The 20,725-nt window shown below is 40.7% G+C and overlaps 1 protein-coding gene across 10 annotated transcripts in view; it reads right to left on the bottom strand.

Annotated features, from left to right (window-relative positions):
- Positions 1-20,080, bottom strand: part of PTPN2 (protein tyrosine phosphatase non-receptor type 2) — a 32,095-nt gene extending 12,015 nt beyond the window's left edge. For 7 of the 10 annotated variants that reach the window (XR_014618233.1, XM_084282455.1, XM_084282458.1 and 4 more), the window contains exons 1-6: positions 19,861-20,080; positions 17,386-17,476; positions 9,637-9,737; positions 8,833-8,931; positions 7,560-7,697; positions 145-354 (exon numbers count right to left, since the gene is read on the bottom strand). Coding sequence is in view for 9 of the 10 variants with exons in the window: in XM_084282455.1 (XP_084138581.1) it covers positions 145-354; positions 7,560-7,697; positions 8,833-8,931; positions 9,637-9,737; positions 17,386-17,476; positions 19,861-19,929 (708 nt within the window). In the remaining variant the exon portion in view is untranslated. Of the gene's footprint in view, positions 1-144; positions 355-7,559; positions 7,698-8,832; positions 8,932-9,636; positions 9,738-9,869; positions 9,986-11,086; positions 11,133-11,380; positions 11,713-17,385; positions 17,477-19,860 lie in introns of those variants that run through there. The other 3 variants (XM_084282462.1, XM_084282463.1, XM_084282461.1) reach the window with 3 other exon arrangements.
- Positions 20,081-20,725: the final 645 nt, after the last annotated feature.

Below are 20,725 nucleotides of genomic sequence, written 5' to 3'. Positions count from 1 at the left end.
AGAAAAAAAGAAGTGTGATGCCCTAACCAAAGTTCTCACTGACATCATTAACTTAAGTGCTTCTAAAGCCTTCCAACCAAAAATGGGGAAGAAAGGCAGGGTGTCAGGGGAAGGGAAGTGGTGACAAATCAACTGATCACTTACCAGAACAAGACAAGTGTCTACTAATGAAAACGTGCCGGATCGTCCTATCCCCGCACTACAGTGAACTACTGCAGGTCCGTGCTCAGGACTTAGTGAGCCAGATTCTCTGACTTTAAAAAGGAAGTTGAGGAATGAAGCTGGGGATTCAGGAACTCCAAAATCTGGCCACGTAGTATAATGAAAATGAGATATCATCCTGGACTCGCCACTCTAGAAGTGAAAACAAATAAACAATGCAACTGGAGAGTACTCCACGTTTGTTTAGTTAGCACACATTTCCCCAATCCAAATCAATAGCTACTCTCTATTTCAAACCTCCCGCTTCGACAAACAACCCAGGATCTTGCTGTTGGAGGGCACCCAGCACTGCAATTTGAAGCAGTTCTTCATCCACGTTAGTAGTTTTTCCCCTTTGCAACTATTACCAAACATTTTTTTCCTCTTCTCAAGCTTCCAGTGTTAATATTTTGTTTGCTTTACTTTCTGCCCCAAAACATCCCTTTTTCAGCCATTAATGCAGCTTAATTGCTGACAGCAAGTTACAAGGCTGCTAGCATTGACAGGACTGAAAAAATACCCATCAGCATTGTAAGCACTCTCCACTCCTGTTCAGAGCAAGTTTTAATACCAAGAGGTATCAGCATCTCCTTTATACTAATGATACAACAGCAGGAAGCTTTGTGGCAAAGGCCTGTAGTACCCAGGCTGTGAGACCCAGCTTGAAGCATTCACCCAGTGTAAGGAAATACAGATTTTAACACGATGCAACGTTTCCCCCTCTCTTTGCGAACACAACCGACTAAGTGCAAGTAATGAAATGACAGTAAGAGAGCCTGCAAGTATCCTGAAAAGCTTTGATCACAAATTTGGATCATATCTTAACAGCAAATCTGAAGTGAATTCTATAAAATACTACCCCTTGCCTCCCTTCTTTTATTTTTACAGCAATTTTGAGACAATTTGATCACCAATTTAGCTCATGAATTTTAGAAAGGTTTCCTTATTTTTACCATCCCTCCATTTCGTCTGTTTTTCCATAGATTTAAACCTACACAAACCTCCACAAATTTGAAACAGAAGTAGATTTAAAATGCCAGGATATTTCAGAAAATCCAGTTTTCTTTTTCAGCACCACCAAAATATATCTATGTAATTCAAGTAAGTTCTACGGTTCATCTCCTGCTCAGCCTGTTTTAACTTCTTGTAAGGGACAACTTATGAAAACCCCTTGTTAAACTAAAATTATTCAATTCATAGTTAACCACAGTAAAAAAATAGTCTCATATTTTGTCCTTTGCCTTCAATGCCTGATGCTGCAAGAATGATTCAAAGAAAACAGGGAATATTGGCATGACTTCAGTCATTCTCAAATGCACATTTTACAGGAATATTTCATCTTTTGGCTAAGAGCTTAATGTGGACCAAGTCTGAACCATCATATTTTGTACATGAGTCTGCAGTGAGATTTAAGAGGGTAAACCTACGAAAGCCTCCTAAATTGCGTAAATAAAGTGGTGATTTCTCTTTCTTATTTGTCTGAAAGGAAGTATTTCTAAAAGTTTGTGTTTTCTGCTGCGATTATATTACTGGTCTTCTGTATCTAGGTTTTGAACTAGCGAGTAAGCTCACTTATGAACTGAAATGGCTGATTTTTTTAAGCATCATGAAGGAGGTATATTCTTCGTAAGAAGTCTGGAAATGATAAAATCTTAAAGAAGGTAACATGCTACACGATTTCTTTCATTTCTAAGGAAAATACTGCATTGATTTACAAACAAAAGAAAGGAAAACCAGGGAGAGGAGGTAAACGTATGTATTAGGTAAAGAGAAGTTTTGTTTCTTCTGAATCTAGATGATCCTGAAAGTGGCAATTAATACTCCCCCCCCGAGGATTTTTAAATACAAAGCCTCCCTTACACCTCAAGATAACAAAACCATCGCTTATCTATTAAAAATACAGGTGATGTGTTGTTTTTTTTTAAATCCTAGACTGTATCAAGCACGAGGTGTATCCTCATCCTAAAACAAAACAAAAAAACCACAGCAGGGCTTCATGCACATGCCCAAGCACCACCCTGCACATACACTACTAATCTGAGAACAGGTGTGCCTAAAGGAAGGATCTAACTGCTGCTGTACATCTCATACAGCTCTGGCCCACAGAATTATTTTTTTTTCTTTTTCTCCATACTGCTTTATCCCTTTTTTTTTTTTTTTTTTTTAAAAAAAAAAAACACCTTTATCCCTTTCACAATTTTCCTTCGCTTCAGCTCATTTAAAAATATCTAGTCTCTTCATCTTTCTTTGCAATTCCGATTTCAGAGCACTGAAACTGGCTGGTGTTCTTTGAACTTGCAGTACAGCCAAATCCCATTTGACTATTTCAAACCTCCCACATTTTCTCTCAGACAGAAAAACTCTTTCAAGTGGTGCTTGGCAGTCAAGCTGTACAACTGAAATCCTGTCTTTATGTGACTATCTGTACCATTCTTTCTTAGAGAGCTCCCCCTGTTACTAGGCGATGTGGCTAGCTTGCACCACCGGTATCACTTACATGAATTTGTGCAAGACTCTAGAGAGAGAGAAGGTTTGGCTTGCTGAAGATTCACAACTGTTGACCAACAGAAATTCAATTTCAGGAACAACCACTTCTATTTAAAATGTTACCAAGAAGCCAGATATTATTTTAAAGAAAAAAGCTGGGCTTCAAGATTCAGACAGGCAGTATAAATTTACCAGATCTATAAATAGTATAAATTTTTACATGCAGAGAACGCTCTTCTGCTTGACAACTGAGAAGCAGCTTATCTACAGTAACTACAACATATTCTTGCAGGATTTATTCTGTAAGACCAGCTACTTGACGAACTCCTAGAAAAATTATGGGACAATATTAAAACAGACAACTTCAATAAGCGTCAAAGCATTCCAGAGAAAATTTCATGAAATACTGAGATAAGCTTACAGCCAGTAACTACCACTGCTACAACTGGTTAACTTGGAAAGTTATCACCACACTGCACAGGTTCTCCACTGACTGCTGGCAACACCAGCAGCAGCGTCGCAATACAAGCAAACATCTACACAAGAACTCGAGCAGAAAAATGATATAATGCAATCGGATGAACTCACAACAAAATGAGCCTTATCGCAATCTTTTTACAGCGAGTGTCAAACCGTCCAAAAACAAAAAGGGTACAAAAGTCTCAGAACAACTTCAGGTTGTTCAGTCATCTGAGAGTATGAAAAGGAGTGAAATACGATGAAAATGCTTAAAAGAAGTTGATGCCTTCAGTGTCAAGTAGGTGAAGACAGAAAATGCTGGTCTGACAAATTTCACACACACCTTACAAGACAACTTCATAGTTTACAGGCTGTTGTAATAGTCTAACATACGAGGGAATAAAAATACACCTACAACCCACCAGTGGTCCTGTACCTACCACTCAAGCCTCAAGTGCATTAACAATTAAGCTGATCACATAAAAATGAGAAGGCGTTCTCTGGGGGTAATGATCTAGGCACTGACATTCAAAATATTAATGAACTTTAACGGCAATGTTTTCTGTTTCTTTATTACAAAGCCTGGCAAAATAATTTTGAAATTGTACATAAAAATAGTAACAGGACAATGGAGCCAAACAATCCTCACAAACACTTTGTTTTTCAGTAACTAGTGCATACCCTGCAACTCAGTATGATTAATAGTTACTTCCATTAAATCTGCAAATCATCTCGTATGTCTCTTTGACATACAAGAGTCTGGGTTCTCCTTTCCTGTTAGACAGCAGTACTTTTCCTAACATCCCGGTCTTCTTTCTGTGGTCATGAGAAGCAGAACTAATCCCTCCTGCAATCTGTGAAAGTGATATGAGAGCTTCTCACAAGTGCAAAAGCAAGTGTACGCCATATTTCAGAAATTCCTTCGAATCACTGTAGCAATTACATATGTACATACATATACAGCCACAACAGCAAAAAATTGTATGTAATTGCTACAGGGCCTTGAAGGAATTTCTGATTTCATGTGTATATACACATACACACACACTTCCATATGCAAGGATTCCACGAGATACCAGAACATCGCCTACCATTAGATTGCTCCAGAAGCAAAATGCCTTCTCAGTACATTTAAAGTTTTGGATATTGGAAATCAACAGCAATTCTACTCTTATCTTCTTGAGCCACACCGCAGGATCCTGCGGATGAACAACCAGGAAGCACCAGTCAGCGAGGGCCACAAAGGAGTCTTATGTCACCTCCACCTGACAACAACAGACACACAGAGGCTTTGTGCTGTGTTCCGAATCCATTCTGCTACTTCCTTTTTTCTCCTCCAACTGTTTGCTATTTGCAGAAGACGCACGATTCCACCCGGAATTTATTACAACAGACCTTTCTCTAAGGTCTCCTACCACCAGTGTTGCAACAAATGTAGTTTACTTCTTCCAGTCCTTTCTCTTCCAGCAACTATCTTCTTTGCAAACCTCTCCAGCTGTACTCGTATTTGCTCCTGTTTCTAGGAATCCAGCCTGAGACTCTCATCTAGGTCCCCCTAGCAATTTTAATTCCTTTCCACTGCTTCATTTCCACACCCAGCCCGTCTCCAGCTTCCCTTAAATACTGAGGTCCCTTTGCTCTTCCATAGCTCCCCCATATTCCCCAGTACCAACCCAGTCCCTTTTTGCTCACCAGCATTTGGTATGCTATACTCCACAGGCAAATCACACTGCATCCTTCTCCACAGTACCTGGCTACCACACCAGAAGTTACTGGAAATACAAGTTTTCCTCTTACCCAATAAGATGATTTTACAGATTTAAAAAAAGGCTCTCAAAAACACCTATCACATTCTCCAGTGCACTTGAAGACTTCACTTCAAGTTGCAGACAGGCAACAGTTTCTTGAGTAAACGACAACAGATTTTTAATAAAAGCACAGTATTTTCCTCTCTCCTAATTTTCCAATGCAGGAAAGGGTTTGCACAAGCCTTCACATTCAGTCTTCCCTCAAGGAGAGCTGCGACTCTGCACACTCACAGCAGAAAGCAGTGGTTAACTTTCAGAAGGCATCTGACACAAACAAAGCGATGGAGGACACGCAGCACACCACGGTAGAAATCAGAAGCTGCCTTTCTATATTCTAAAACACAGATCAGCTCAGGCAAATAATAAGGAAGCTCTGCAACAATCACAAGCAAAACAAAGCGCATTAGAATATTTTCAAAACTTTTGGAAAACCATCAATAAACAATCTCTTCTATTTTTCTGGGGCAATCCCAGCCACAACAGCAAAAACAAACATTTGCCTAGACCAGATCTAAACAAATCCAACTGCCAAATGTCATGACCTAATCCTAAAAAACAAACCCCACCCCCAAGCCCACCACTATTTCTAACTGCTCTTTAACAATAAGTAAATTAAAAGCGTATATAGTCAGAGGTTTTGTTTTAGTGGTAAGAACATGAAACGCTTTTTCATACATATTTATTTTGCTTGTCTATTAGAGAGATTTCTTGTCGTAATACAAATAAATTACTTGAGATCATAATGGCTATATTGTAAAGACAACTTCAGTTCTCTGTATTTTCATGGAAATGCTAACATTGCTTAAGTATTCTTGGAAGTCCGTGCAGAATTTTATTTGTGACTCATCTTATATTCCAGGCATCAAGTGGCTCGATGGTTTACTATTCTGTCCCCACAAAAGCACCCTCCAGAGTAAGTTGCATAAACATAGTTAAGCTCACGTTTCAAGTCACTGCAAATACCAGATTCCCACTAGTTTTTACTGAAAACTTATCAACTTTTTACAAAAGGCTTCACTTAACATTTGCAGTGTTATTCTGGGAATTATGCATTTTTCCCGCTTGAGTAACCAAGTATGTTTTACTTCTTCTAGCTGTTTTATATACAAAATATTTCAATATTATTTGGAATTAATATTCATGGAGGTTATAGGAGCACTGGGGTATTAAAAAAATAAATATTCAGTACAATACATTTGCCAAGTATGTGTAACAGTGAGTTAAATGACATAGAAGAATGTCTATACAACACTGATGGGCCTGCATTAACAGTCCAAAGTAAACCCAGCAATTTAAGTGCTGAAAAACTTTTAATCAAAACATCACCTACAGCATAAGTTGGGCCTTTCCTCGTGTGATTTTTGCATTTTCCAACTAATGTTATGACATATATCATGAAAATTGTATCCTTTAAAAACAGGAAGTCCAAGACTACAGGCCAATGTCAGCCAAATAATTCAACCAAAAAGCCTTTTTGGCAATTAGGAAAACTTGTCTCACTTTTTGGAAAAGGAGAGTTATTCTTTCTCAGATGCTATCTTGCAAGCACTATTCCTCTTTTCTTAGTATTTGCTGTTAATAAACCAACAACTAGACAGAAATGCTCCAACTCAGGAGGACAGAATTGCATAAAGATCTTCGTACATCGAATAGATCAAGGAACAACATGCCAAGTTTTATCATGTTGATCTCGTGAGGGAGGTTTCAAATGAACAAATAGTATTTATTTCAAAGTGCCATTATTAGTTACTGTAATTCAAATAATTTCAATTAATCATGTCAAGATTTAGTTGTATAAAACAACATGCAAAAAGATATCTTCGAGCTTTCCTTTCCCAAATCCACTGACAAGACAACCTTGAATAAAACTTGCCATATGATCACTTTCAATTAATATAAGGCAAGGTTTATAGGGAGAGAGAATATCTTACAAGACATAGCTGGAACAAACAGACAAGCTCTTCAATCCTGTCTTCAGCTCTGAAACAGAAGCAGCAAATTCCAACCCAAGCTCAGGCCAGGAACAATTTTTTTGTGCTTAACTTGATTAAATTGTCAAAGTGCTTAATTTTTAAGAGAAAAGGATGGTTGGTCCTGTGGAGCAAAAGGGGAGGTAAGCAAGAGGAGATAAAGTTACCTATCTACAGGTGGTAATTCCCCCCCAACCCCCAAACTTAGTTAGCTGGACTGAAATTACGTGGTAAATTATAGTCCCATTAAAAACCCATGAATTACTGAGTATGATTTTTGGTAGTCAAAAGAAATCAGAAACTGCAAATCCTAGGTTCCTCCTTTTAGGGTATTTCTTACAGCTCCTCTTAGGATCACCGCTACCATCAATTACAATTCAGCATGCTAAATGGTACTGTCAAATGGAAAACAGAAGTATAGAAAAATGCTGAAGGCGTCATCTCCTAACACATAGACTGGTGTTTGCTCACTTGCTTATATGCCACACTTACATCTTCAACATTATCAGAAACAAAATGCATTACAATTTTTAGTGTAAAAGCTTGATCAAACCTGCAGTGACAGTATGCTTAATAGCTTTCATTATATATTTAAGGCCAGGAATATGCAATATACAGACTGAGAAAAGCTTACGTTGATATTTTCTAATTGAAGTAGATGCACTGTGTAATAGGATTTGACGTCTTCTGATACTAGCCTCACACGGAAACCTGTTTCACTAAATGTCATAACATCCTCTTCTTTTGTTGGCCAGTACTGTGCACATTTCACCTAAGTTATTAAAAAAAAAAAAAAAAAAAATCTGGTTAAGCATCTTAGCACCTTGGGCTTCACATTAGCAGATTCTGAGATCCTGTCATATAACACAGTAAACTCAAGTACATATGATCTGCTCCTAGTTCGAGGAATTCTCAAACCACATCATGTTTACAGCCAAATTATGACGACTGTTTCAAGTGCTGTTACGCATTCAAGCTTTTCTTTCATCTCAGTTCTGGCATGTTTGGAGACATACCTTAATTCTCACTCTCCCCACTCTTTCTACCTAGTTCTCTACAGTGGACAGAGATCTATACTCAGCTGTTGCAACGTTTTTCCCCTGTACTTCCAACATGGACATCTGCACATTGACAGACGTGATGCAACACATTGTGCCAGTTTTCCCACGTCTGGCTGAAAACTGGAAGATTCTAGCAAAACCAAAGAATTAATAAACAATGCAAAACTGTTCCTTGTCCTTTACTCCTCCTGCCCTGCACTCAAGCTTACCACAGGAAATCTTTTCCTTAGGAAAAAAAAAAAAAAAAAAAAAAAAAAAGGACTTTTTATGGACTAGTCAAATCCTTTTTGCTAACAAATCCATTCTGGAAAAAAATAGATTAAATCAAAGTGACATGTATTTATAATTAAATTTTATAGTGGTTTTCAGCACATTAGTAGAAAAACTATGTAGTAACAGAAAATTGATATATTCTGCACATGTACCATCAGTTGTAAAGAATCAAAAATAATTAGACCAGTTGTCAAAATGGTCGGTGGCAGCAGCTTGCCTCCACTGCTACAAACACTTGTTGTTTACTGTATAAAAACGACACCGCTCTACTGGATTCAAAAGAAATAATCTAATATAGATATTTAGAAGATATTACACTGCTTCTACTCCATCTTACTTCTGTCTCTACCCTCTCCTTTCTCAACACCTTTCTCTCACCTGGATGTAAGTTTATTAGGTGTTGTTTCTACTGAAATGAATTTTGTGTCTTAGCTCCATCACTTCTTTAATGGTATAGTAAATATTGCACCAATGTCAAAGTTTGTTGATTCTTTTAACATACCAAAAAGTTCAACTATATTAAAGTTAAGTTGTAAAGTGAGCCACATATGTAAAATGTCTAACACCACTTACCGATTCTTTTTCAACAATCCTGTTCAGCATGACAACTGCTTTGGTTTTTTGTTGCCATACCATTAACCAAAAATGACAGCATGTATTAGGCAGTGGACCCTGTGTGGCAAAGAACAACGTGTCAGAGAATGCATAGGTAAAGCAGAGTTCGAACATGGTTAACACGTCACTGTGTCAAACAAGAAAAAGCCTCTGTTAGAAAAGTTTAAACAAAATATCAACAAAATGACAGAAAAGACATGCAGGAAAGTAACCATACTGCCCAAATAATCCAAGTCTTTGAAGTTTAAAGAAAACAGTAAAAATTCCGGGAAGGAATGTTTTAATTTGGGCAGCAACACTGTTATGCAGTTAGAAGAAAAGATACTGCAGAGAGAGAGAGAAGAAGAGAACAAGAAGTAGGGGGTAGAAGTATTGTTTTTATACTTTTACACTTATAAGAAGTGGAAGTCTAAAAGTATAAAACTTTTTAGGAGTATAAAAGTATAAAACTAAACACCTTATTTCAAAATTCATGTTTACATTTAAAAGTATAGAAGTATAAAATCCTACTTCCTGAAGAACAGAACAGCAAGAAATACTTGAAAAGCTTTATGCATAGTTAACTATATACATGTATACTTGAATATTCTCTTTTACCTTTTTATTAAAATATAAAATGAGTTAACAGCTAAATCAAACAGGCAGTTAGTATGAGGTATATATCCAGTGACAAAGAATCCTCCAAATGTAAGTTACTTCCACACAAATCCATCTCTCCCATGTTTTCAATCCCCATTCTGCTTACTAATTGGTATGGCTTACCTGTGTTAAAATATAGTATCTCTGGGCTTCTTCTATGACCACTAGGCTTGCATTGATATAGTCATTTTCTGTGTTCTGCAGTTTTACTCGACTGTGATCATCTAAAATTAGAAGAAACTTAAGAATTAATGATGCATCCTATTGATGAATACACTAACAGACAAGCTTAGGTCTGACAAGCAATTAGAAAATAAATTCTTCAGTAATAACCAAATGACAAAATGTAACCGTACCCATCTTATTCTCCCCTCAGCATTCCAACACAGAGTAGTAACTGGAATACCCATTTTTCTCTAAAACCAACTCGCCAAAATGAAATAACCCCTTGGCGCACACAAAAACAGCTCACATCCATCCCTCAACAGCTGTATTTCCTTAATATAACAGCACGATAACCCACAACAGGCAACATTCTCTCATATTACACCAGATCACCTTACTGCATGCTTGAAGTTTAGAATGCCAAGATCTTCAGTGAACTAAAACTTCACAGGCCAAGGTAGAATCATAAACTGACATAGCTTAAAAAAAAATAATAATAATCTACTTGCAGTAATACAAACCAAGCTTTGTTGAACTTAATTGTCCTTATAATTTATTGTTTAACACAACTGAAAATTAGAAACACTAAGAAAGTGGCACAGGCAAAGATGTACTACTTATTTAACAAATCTTCCAATTAAACGAAGCCTAATCTAATTACATGTTTTCTACCTTTCCCATGATTGCAGAGACAGGACAGAAAATTCCCCTATTTAGAGGGCAGGGAAGCAGTCAAAGGACTGCTTATAAAAGTTTAACATTAACACGAGAAAGATCAGACTGCCATACAACAATACCACAACAAAAAATCATTGTGATTGTTTTTTTAGGACTTTTCAGTCCTATTTATCACCCTCTGGGAGGCATTTAGCTAATCAGACTCGTTCACAGTAAATAATCCTTTGTCAGCCACTTATCAGACTCCATTAAATAAACAGCATCTTTCATTTAATATTTGTCCATAACTGCGTATCGTCCAACTGACTGCGAACCCCGTGAAGCTCAACCACCTACACAGGCTGCTTTTAAGAGCAGGGTTAAAAAAAAAAAAAAAAAAAAAAAAGTAAAGTTACTTCAGCACAATTCAGAAAGATATTCCACAAAGCAACTGCCAGAGCTGAGTGAATCTGGGTGCAATGCCAGTTTTTCCACCTACATTCACCTGGTGCAACCCCCAAAACTCACCCAGGAAAGCAGCTTTACGTCACAGCTGCTGTCAAAATATGTCAGCCCCCCTTTTCCTCTCCCATACCCTCACTGAAAGATAGCCACACCAAAACCCTGACTTCCTTTTGACAAGTATCTTATGAAACGCACAAAATCCATGAGCTTTGGGCAAGCACCTCCTAATTACCACATTCTGTACAGCCACGCTAGTTAAATCAGATCAATCCCCTGTGCTACTTACTGCCAGGCTATACAGCACAAGGCTTATGTAAGAAGAAATCCGTGAATGTGACCCTCAGTAGGCAAAAAGCTGTGGGGAATCAGGGAACAGTTACTGAATTAGCCTCTTGTTCTGTGGATTGCTCATATTATTCTATAAACAATTTCCAAATTTTTGGAAACCTGGAAAAAATACATTTACTATGCCTTGATCTGCTTTTATACTCAGCTATCTGCCACTGGCAACTGTCAGAGGGGATACCAAGCTATACACAGGCCCTTTTACGAGCCCCGTTGTAACTTTTTTATTACTTACTCTTTGGATATGGATAACCTTTAATTTCTTAAAGCCACCATGCACACCCCAGGAGTAAGGTTTGGAGTCATCATACCTCCTTTAGCTGCTAGCTTTTATATGCAGTCATATGCACACAGAGGATAAAAGTGTGCTGAAAAGCTATTTTTAATACAAAAGTATGAGAAAGCTACTGGGTTAGTCTGTTTTCATTAGCATTCCAGCTGAAAGGCAACACCATCTTAACTCTCAGGAGTCTTAAAAGAATTTACGATGCATCTGTATGAAGTAAAAAGCATTATCAAAGGCAAAAACATGTCTTAAATCTACTGTCTTAAGTAAAATATGTCCTCTTGCACTATTTTCTCTGGAAATTGAAGTGTTACTTTTTCCTTTCATGTATCACTTTATCTGAAATGTTTCTGCTGGAGAGAAACCAAGACCTTTGTAAATATTACATGCCATCTGCCAACAGGAAAAACTTAAGATCTTGTTATAGTAAATCACACATACCGGTACTAGTGTTCTCGGAAAGGTGACGTAAGCCAGCCCTGTTAACAGTTTAATCACCCAGCAGCAGCTGCTGTACTACTGCCAGGAGATAACTGCTGAGGCCCTAACGAGGTTTCACGCTGCAATGCTTGCACACGTTTTTGACCCTACTTTTTCCCTCTTTTAGGTTCTGCTTTGTAAACATTACAAATAAGTTTGAAGAAAAGTCTAAGGAAACCCACAACTAGTTCTGTGCACAGACACCCTCCCTCCCTCCTTCCCTCCTCCCCAGCCAAAACAGAGGCGCTCTTCCAAATACAGCGGTGTACCCAGAGGATGAAGAAAGCCACTAGCAAATATTGATTTCCCTTTCAAGGGAAAAAGGTTCCTAAAGGACACAATGACCTAGAAACCTCATTCAAGCCTTGGCTTGCTCTTCTGAATTAAAAGAAGCAAGCCAACTTTTGATAGTGAATTAGCTGTAACAGATTTCCCATATGTAAGTCATTTCCAGTTACAAACTACTTCTGATTTATATGAACGATAAACATATCTTAAATCTAATCTACTAGATTTATCTTTAAATGTTGCCATGCCCACAACAGCTAAAATACAGCACTCATTTTCTGAGGCGTTAATTTCCCTATTTCAACACAGTCTGAAAAGGAAGTGGAAACCCTAAAAATGATTCTCATTCTGACTCCTGCAATAAGAAAACTATTGCCGCACTCCCCCCTCCCCCGTCTGAGATAAGGGAACTCTTATTACCCACTTCAGGTGAAACCCTGTCCCTCTTATCACTGACAGCACGCCCTGCGTCTCATAAAAGACCAAGATTTCACATCACGCGTCCATCTGCACACTCTCTGCTAAAAGCAAAATGCCATCTCCAGTTAAAACTGAGCTAGGAACGTTTGGCATTTCACATGATACAGTTCTTGCAGTCGGTTAATGAAAGGTTTTTATTCGAAAACAACTGCATTTCTAGAAGTGAAACTACTGCGTAACTTCAAAATGATCTTCTGTCCGAGAGCCGGCTCTTGCTTGCCAAATACGGTGCTATTTGCAACAAAGGAGGGTGAAATGCTGCTTAGGGGATTAAACGCAGTCACGAGCAATAAGCCACCCCAGTGGCCCAGCCTGACCCTTTCCCACCTACCAGCAAACCCCTTCATTTCACTAGTCTAAATCCAGTCTACCCGAGCTGCCAGGTGATCCCGACTTCACTGCTGTCACCGGACATACACTCACAAGCTTCAGACAGATCCAGTTTCAGAGGGAGCCTAAGGCAAAGGAAAGGTGAGGTGGCTGCCCCCCGCCCTGCCGCTGGCTGCACGCAACAAATGCCATCGTGATGCAGCAGTCAAGGCTAGCCCACGGCTGAAATGTATTCACACTGCAGCACATCCCTAACTCGGGATCAGCTCAGGATCCTGGTACTTTTCAAGTAAAACCAAGAGAAACAAACAGTAAACTACGTCTGGACCAGAGGAGGTTCAGACTGGACATTAGAGTAAGTTTTTTTTACCGCTGTTTGACCACCCTCACGGAACAGGCTTCCTAGCGAGGTGCTTGATGCCCCAGGCCTGTCAGTGTTAAGAGATATTTGGACAATGTGCTTAATAACACACTAACTTTTGGCTAGCCCTGAGGAGGTCAGGCAGTTGGACTGGATGATCCCTGAAGGTCCCTCCCAGCTGGACTACTCTATTCTGAAGTTTAGATCAGGATGTGCCAGGAAACTCCGCTATCCCCCCACCCCAGACTAAGAAATATCTCCAAAAGCAACACTTGGGGTTTATTTATGCCATGCTTCTGGTAACAAGATGTTCTACACAATCGTTCGATCATGAAAAAATCATTGATGCCAGCTTCTAATACGGACAACAAGAAGCACGTAGGCTTATTTTGGACAGAACATCACCCTGTTCTCAGCGCAGGACAGAAAGGGAACATTTTGCGATGATGATTAATCACCATTAAGTGCAAGACCAAGCACATCAACTCCGAGTCTGCTCCCTGTACAGCACGATACTCTCCACATTCCTCTCTCCCTGGCAGAGATTCTTTGAGTACCATAAGCCCGTGGTTGAAAGGTCCAACACAAAGTCTACCACCAGCCTCAGGGAAATCACAACCTCTTAACCTCCAACAGTAACGTGATTTACTTGGTGAAAAAGTTCAGAAGACCTAAGAAACTGGGTTACACATGCCATTACAAAGGAAGGCTGGAAGTAAAATTTATTTATGCCATCCCCTATCTACCCTCCAAAAGAAGGAGAAAAGATATCCTGCAAATTTTATCCAGGAGATCTGACCCCTGACCCTAAATCTGGGAACACCACAAGCAGATCTCCAAGGGTATTTACAGTCAATCTGAGCCATTCGACTCCTTTGAGATTAGAGATAAAATTTATAAGGAAAGCAGTAACAGAATTCTTAGAGTTCCAATAACAGTATCAATAAAAAAAAAAAATAATAGCCTCACAAGTTATTTTCCTCTGAACAATGTTTTCTGAGAAATGGTTTCATCTGTCAGGAAATGACTGGCTGTCAAACCAAACCTATTTCAGATTAACTTCCTGTTTCAATACTGCTACATAGCCAAGATATTGCTCTCCCTGTTCTACACTAACACCAAACAGCATGACTACTGTTTTTTTGGCTAGGCGATCACTCTTGAGGGCTTTTATGCAACTAAACTTACACACAGCGGCTCTTTAGCCAACAAAACTGGACACCTATAACTACGAACAGGAGACTGTAAAAACTCAACTGGTTGTAATAGGCAGACAACTAGCTTTATACAGCTAACAGAAATAAACTTCCACCTAGAAATGGATGCACCATACAAATTAGTTTTAACACACTTGCCCTGTATGTTATAGTTGAAATAGGGCAAATCAACCCAAAGCATTTTTTCCTGCACTTGTAGTTAACACATTTTCCGGAAGACAGTTATCTTTGCATTTCCTCCTACAGATGTACCACCTGGGATTTTAGACTTGCTTGGCTGCTACACAAACAAACCTTTTTCTCATGGCTGTAGAGGCATAAAACATTTTCATCAAAGTTGTGTCTGTCTTATAATATGCTTATTTAATTAGCTGGCGTATGAACTACTAGCTCTGAAGGCCTTTAGGTATGGGAGATGGCACGTTAGCACCACTATTGCATTTAAACACTTAAATAGCAGTAAAGTTTATGAAGTGAAGGACCAGAATATTAGGTTGTGCAAGACCGAGTCTCCTAACATTTCTGCAAGGCCGGTTCCTTCCATACGCGCACCATGACTAGATGGGCTCTTCACAGCAGCCTAACCACACAGCTTCTACCCCAGCTGCTTTGCAGTTTTGGTCCTGGTGTCTTGGAAGGTTATTTATCATATGTTCCCTTCCAGGTCTCTTTCTCCTGCCAGCTCCTACCATTGTCTCAGAGACAATTGTTGTGTTCTCCTCACACAGCCTTGCTACTGGTGCCCAGCCCTGTGGGCCTCCTTTGGCAGTCCAGTTCAAGCCTCTGTTCTTCCATGTATGCTAAAAACTGAGACATGTTTCATCAAGCTCATCATGTTGTACTTCCAGTCAACTAGCATGTAATTACTTCAATACCATCCCGAATTCAGCTACTACTTCAGGACTAGGTTTTATTTGTGTAACAGCAAAGAGACAGAGTCCATGGATCAATACAGTCACAAAATTTCATTCTGGCTAAACAAGCACTCCAGAAGCAGGCTTTGCCATGACAGAAGTGTTGAGTGCTCTTCACTATTGTAAAAGTCATACTGTGAACAAGAAAAAAAAAGAATACTTTAAAAGCAAGCTGCCATTCTCTCTGCAGTTGTATAAAAGAAATGAAATACATGGATGGCAGAAATGACAGATACATTAATACAACTTCTGTGACAAAACTTGTGTAATGGACACAGGAATAGACTTTGGGTCTCATGGGTTCAAAACCGATTTCCTGCCTCCTCTTCTTAAGAACCCCTGCCTCTGTGTAGGTATAGATTATGTTTCATTCACTTTCTGTTTCTATTTCATCACAGGTTAAAAAGCTAATGCTGTGTTCTAGCAAGAGAGCAAAACAGAGACCCTCTGCACAGGTCAGCTAATGCCTAGCAGAGGCGTATCGGGCTGAGCATACAGCAGAAGCTAACCAAGCTCAGCAAACATAAAGCATCCTCCTCAGAGACGCACGCTTCACAGACAGGACGGTAGTGGGAAATGCCAGGCAGACACAGCAAAGGGGCTGTGTATGGTATCAAGGTTCAGTTTCACGGTCATGTGCTACTTAGATTCAGCATTAAGCCAGACTGGATCCGTTAGGTGGGAATACACCGTGCCAGTCAGGATCCTGGCAGCAGCCTAACAATCAGCACGCAGCACTGCTCTCTGACCAGCATGACTCAGTTCAAGACCCTTTCTGTATGATTTTGAGAAGTGCCGTGCACACGCTATTACCACAACTTTCAACTGGAAACAAGGAGTTCAGCACTTCTCCAAATCTTACAATAGGTATTCACATTAGGCTCTCACACAAAAATCCCCAAATACATCAGCAGCCCTTCAAAAATTCTAGATCCAGTAACAAGAGGTTTTGCTGCTCTGGGAAGCTTAGTGTGAAAAGTACACATAAACATTTAGCCTGTTCCAACCTCAATATTTTGTAGAAAAATTAAGGTCACGCTACGTTTTTTTCCTATTCCTTTTGGAAGTGGTTTATGATAGCTTTCTCCAGCTATAATTACATATTGGTAATGTTTTGCTCATGTGTCTTCTTATAAGGGTTCTGGATTAACATTTTTTCAAGTAAACGTTGTTTAAAAAAGTCCACACCACTTCAATAGCAAATAAGTAAAAAAAAAAAAAGTTGTTTTCAGCTGAGATACAACACCATTATGTCACAAAGACCACTTTTTGTCAGTTAGTAAAGTACCAAGCACTATGTAACATATCTGCTTGCACTGAGAAAATTATGGAAAATCGTTACACACATACTTTGAACAGAACAAAATAACCAAATCTCAAGTCAATTTTAAAGCGAAAGTAGAAATCCAATGGCATTTCTCCACACAAACAAGCAGAGCCATCTACACAGTCTTAAAAAAGTCTTAAAATAAATTGTTTGTGTTAGTAAGGACTTATTAACTTAATCTCCATGCTCAACAGACGTCGATGTTCCGATATTTTTCTTGTCAGATAAAGCACTATTAAATGACTTCCTTATAAGAAAAAACATCTTTAAAATACGAATTGCTTTACAGCTCAGAAACGTTTACCTATATACTAACAACTATGGTTTACAATCTTCCCGTTCTCCAGGCAGTACTGTGAGTTTAACCTTCAGCTTTTTCTCCCTTTTGTTATTTGTTTCATTAAGAAAAAAACACATTTATCAGAGGACACATGCCTACAAAAACAAACATAATATAAAACCTACAAGGACCACAAGGCTGCATTTGCTACGGTGTTTGAAGGGGTAAGTAAAAAGTCTGAAAAGTTTACTGCAGAAAACATGGAGAAGATACTTACATGGACTAACATCTCTATATCTGTTTCGATTTCTGTTTTCTGGGTATTTTGCAACTCTATGAGGGTAGTCACTGGATTTATGTCGAATTTCCTTTAAAAGACAAAAAAATACAATTTACTTATATAGACACTAAGCAGAGTAAGGCTAGTGTTCTCCACATGCAATCACAAAGCTTTTGATCTTATTTACTTAATCACACTTATTAATACAGATATTAACATTTTTAAATGAACTTTTATTACAGCTAACACTACTTTCCCTCAGAAAACATGCATTATTCTTGGCCATGCCACTGCCACTTAGATCTTTTTACACTTGGCTAACATGACAGACTTGCACACGCACAATTTGGTAAGCAACTGATACAGCAGGAACAAAGGGGAGAACAGCGGGGATTATGCCCAGGGTTTACCTTGGATTTGCATGTTATCTCCTATAGAAATACGAGTCAGATGGAGCTAACAGCAGTATAGCTCTAGCTCCTTTACACCAACTGGCAGAGTAAACAAAGTTCAGTTACAAAGGTAACTGAACTAGTTAACTGCAGCCATAAACTCATTAATAGCCAGCAAATTATTACAGGTCATTTGACAGTTCATCCCTAATATCTGTAATTAGACACGATCCAATATGAAAGAACAGTTTTAGGCTCACAAATACCAAGTTGCATCAATGTGAAATCACAGCCTGCTTCCTCCCAGGCATTAACGCAAACCTTTTGATAATCAGTGTTTGGAAGACCATCAAACAGACTCACTTACACAGTGTTTCAAGGAGTAATACTTCTTCACATATTCTCAATGTTGAGTGTTTTTTTTTTGCCTCTAGTGACAGTGTCTCTTCCACAACTTGGAACCAAGTACAGATTTACAACCATGAAAGCACAGCTCAAGTGCTATTGACAAGCAGCCCCCAATGAACCGTACTATGTTTTTATATCTCTGTACTGATGTCACCTCAGCAGACACTTTACATAAGATTAACAATATTTGATTTTTTTGTTTGTTTGTTTTTAGATGACGTTGCTGTATGTGATCATTATGTCCCAAAGACAACTAAACATTCTTCAGTCTTCTCTATGCTTCCGCTACCACAAAGAAGGGCTTCTCAAACTTCCTAAGTAGTCGAGATTCTTCCAGATAACAAACTAAACAATAGAGGACTTCTTTGTTGTGGAAATGACTCTTTTCTAGTGGAAATCTAATATAGGTAAAACTCCATTTTTTTTAGTGCCTGCTGTATGCCATGATTATGTGCAAAAACAGCCTATGAAGAACCTCAACCACAACGTAGAGCAGCAACTGACAAGCATTAACACTCAACTGTATTAAAAAAAATAAATTACTTCATCTACTACAAAAAAACAAAATTTTTATTTTGGTACAGCACAATGGAGCTTGTGTTCTCCTCTAGTTTACATGGCTTACAAGTTTTGGGAGCAGCTACACACACACTGAATAGATGGCAGCCATTCACTACCAAATTCTCCCAGAATAATTTTTGTTTAATTATTTCATAGCAGAATGCAACATACTTTGTTTTAAAAAGAATTGCCATCCTCTGTGCCCAGAAATGGGCGTTATTTCTTCAAGAAAAAATAAAACCGTTTGAAACATTACTGCAGCAATGGGGCTTGCTAAAGAGAAGTAAAACCGTGGAAGTTTAATGACGAGTTCTGAAATCAGTTTCCCCACACACAACCCAGCTGCCACAGCCGAGAGAAACCAGCCAGGCGCCAGGTGTAGTATTACACGAGAAAAAACATATGTAGGAAAAATAAATATGAGAAATTGCATTATTTATTCAGTCACTTATCAGACTGGACGGGAACTCCAAGAGTCAGCATGAACACTCCCAGCTTTACAGGGTTTCACCACAAGCCCTGGCAAATTCACGGCACTGCAGGGCAAACGCAGGTTTTCGGTAGGATGAATAAAATCTCCTAACACCCGAATTTTATTTTATTTTTATTTTTTTTTCCTTCGGAGGACGTACACCTCCCGCAAGGATGCTTGCTGTGTGACGGCACCACAGGCAAACAAACGGCCTTCCCGAATGGGAAGCCGGCGTGAAAACCACGTCGTGAGAAATTTACGTGCGATTTAAAAATAAATAAATAAATAAATAGAACACTTTTTGCTTCTTTTCCTCCTCGTCCTGCTGTGGGGAGCTGCTCCCCCTCCCCTCACCCCCCCCCCCCCCCGGATCACCACACGGCGCTCCGCTCCCCCCCCCCTTCACTTCACTCCACTCCACTCCGTCCGCCGCGCATGCGCACACGCACCCGGCGCCCCCTCCCTCACGCGGCGCGCACGCGCGGCGGTGGCGGCGCAACGGCTGCGCGCGGCCCGCTGCCTCAGCGCTGCCTCAGCGCTCCCGGGCGGCCCGGAGGGAGCGGCCCGGCGGCGAGCGGCCCCCTCCCCGTGCCCCCCCCTCCCCTCTCCCCTCCTTTAACCTCCCCGCGCCGCGCTCACCAGGTATCGCGCCTGCCAGTCGTTCGTGGCGTCGATCTCCTGGAACTCCCGCTCGATGGCGGCGGACATGGCGCTGCCGCTGCTGCTGCCGGTAGCGGTGCCGGTGGCGGCGTTAGGGGGAGCGGCCGGAGCGCCAGCTGGCCCGGCGGCCGCCGAGCTGCCCACCCCCGGGGAGCGGCCGAGCGCGCTCCGCTCCGCCCCGCCGCCGCCGCTGCCCGCGCACATAGGCTCGCAGCCGGGCCCGCCGCCGCAGCACGCATGCGCCGCCCCTCCCGAGGCCCCGCCCCCGCCGCCTCGCGCCCAACCGCCGCCCGCCGCTGCCCCTTCTGCCCGCCCAGTCCGATAGCCACGCCCCTCTCCCTGAAGCCACGCCCTCTTGCTGTTAACCACGCCCCCTTTCTGTGCGTAGCCCCGCCCCCCGGGACACGCCGCCAAGCGCTAATGGCGGCGCGGGGCGGGCGGGGCGCTGAGGGGAGGGCGCTGCGGGCGCTGTGGGCGGGCGGTGGGGTTCCTGCGCGAGGTGTGGGGCAGTAAGTGGGTAGATAGAAGCCATCTTCCAAGGAGCGAATTTTAATAAAGAAGCGAAAATAGAAAAGAGTTGTAATAAAGAAGCGAAACCAAAACTTCCTCGCTGGTCTCGGTCTGTTTCTCTGGACAGCAGCGTGCTGAGTGCTCTCTGCGTGTGGTGTTGCCGAGCCACGGGCTCCTTTTTCTGGTACCTCCATGCCGCAGGCGCCCCCATGATACCCACGAAGCCCTCTGACACGGGTCACCCCTAAAGGAAGCCCAGTCGCTGGCAGTCCAAAGAACAGCCAGCAGTGTTGCCCAGTGACACGATACTTCCTCTTTATTGTCGTGCAAAGGC

Source organism: Netta rufina (genome assembly GCF_964035555.1).
Source record: "Netta rufina genome assembly, chromosome: 2".
Lineage (NCBI taxonomy): Eukaryota > Metazoa > Chordata > Aves > Anseriformes > Anatidae > Netta > Netta rufina.
Note: the sequence above shows the minus strand (reverse complement) of the source record. Positions and strands in the feature narration are given on the sequence as shown.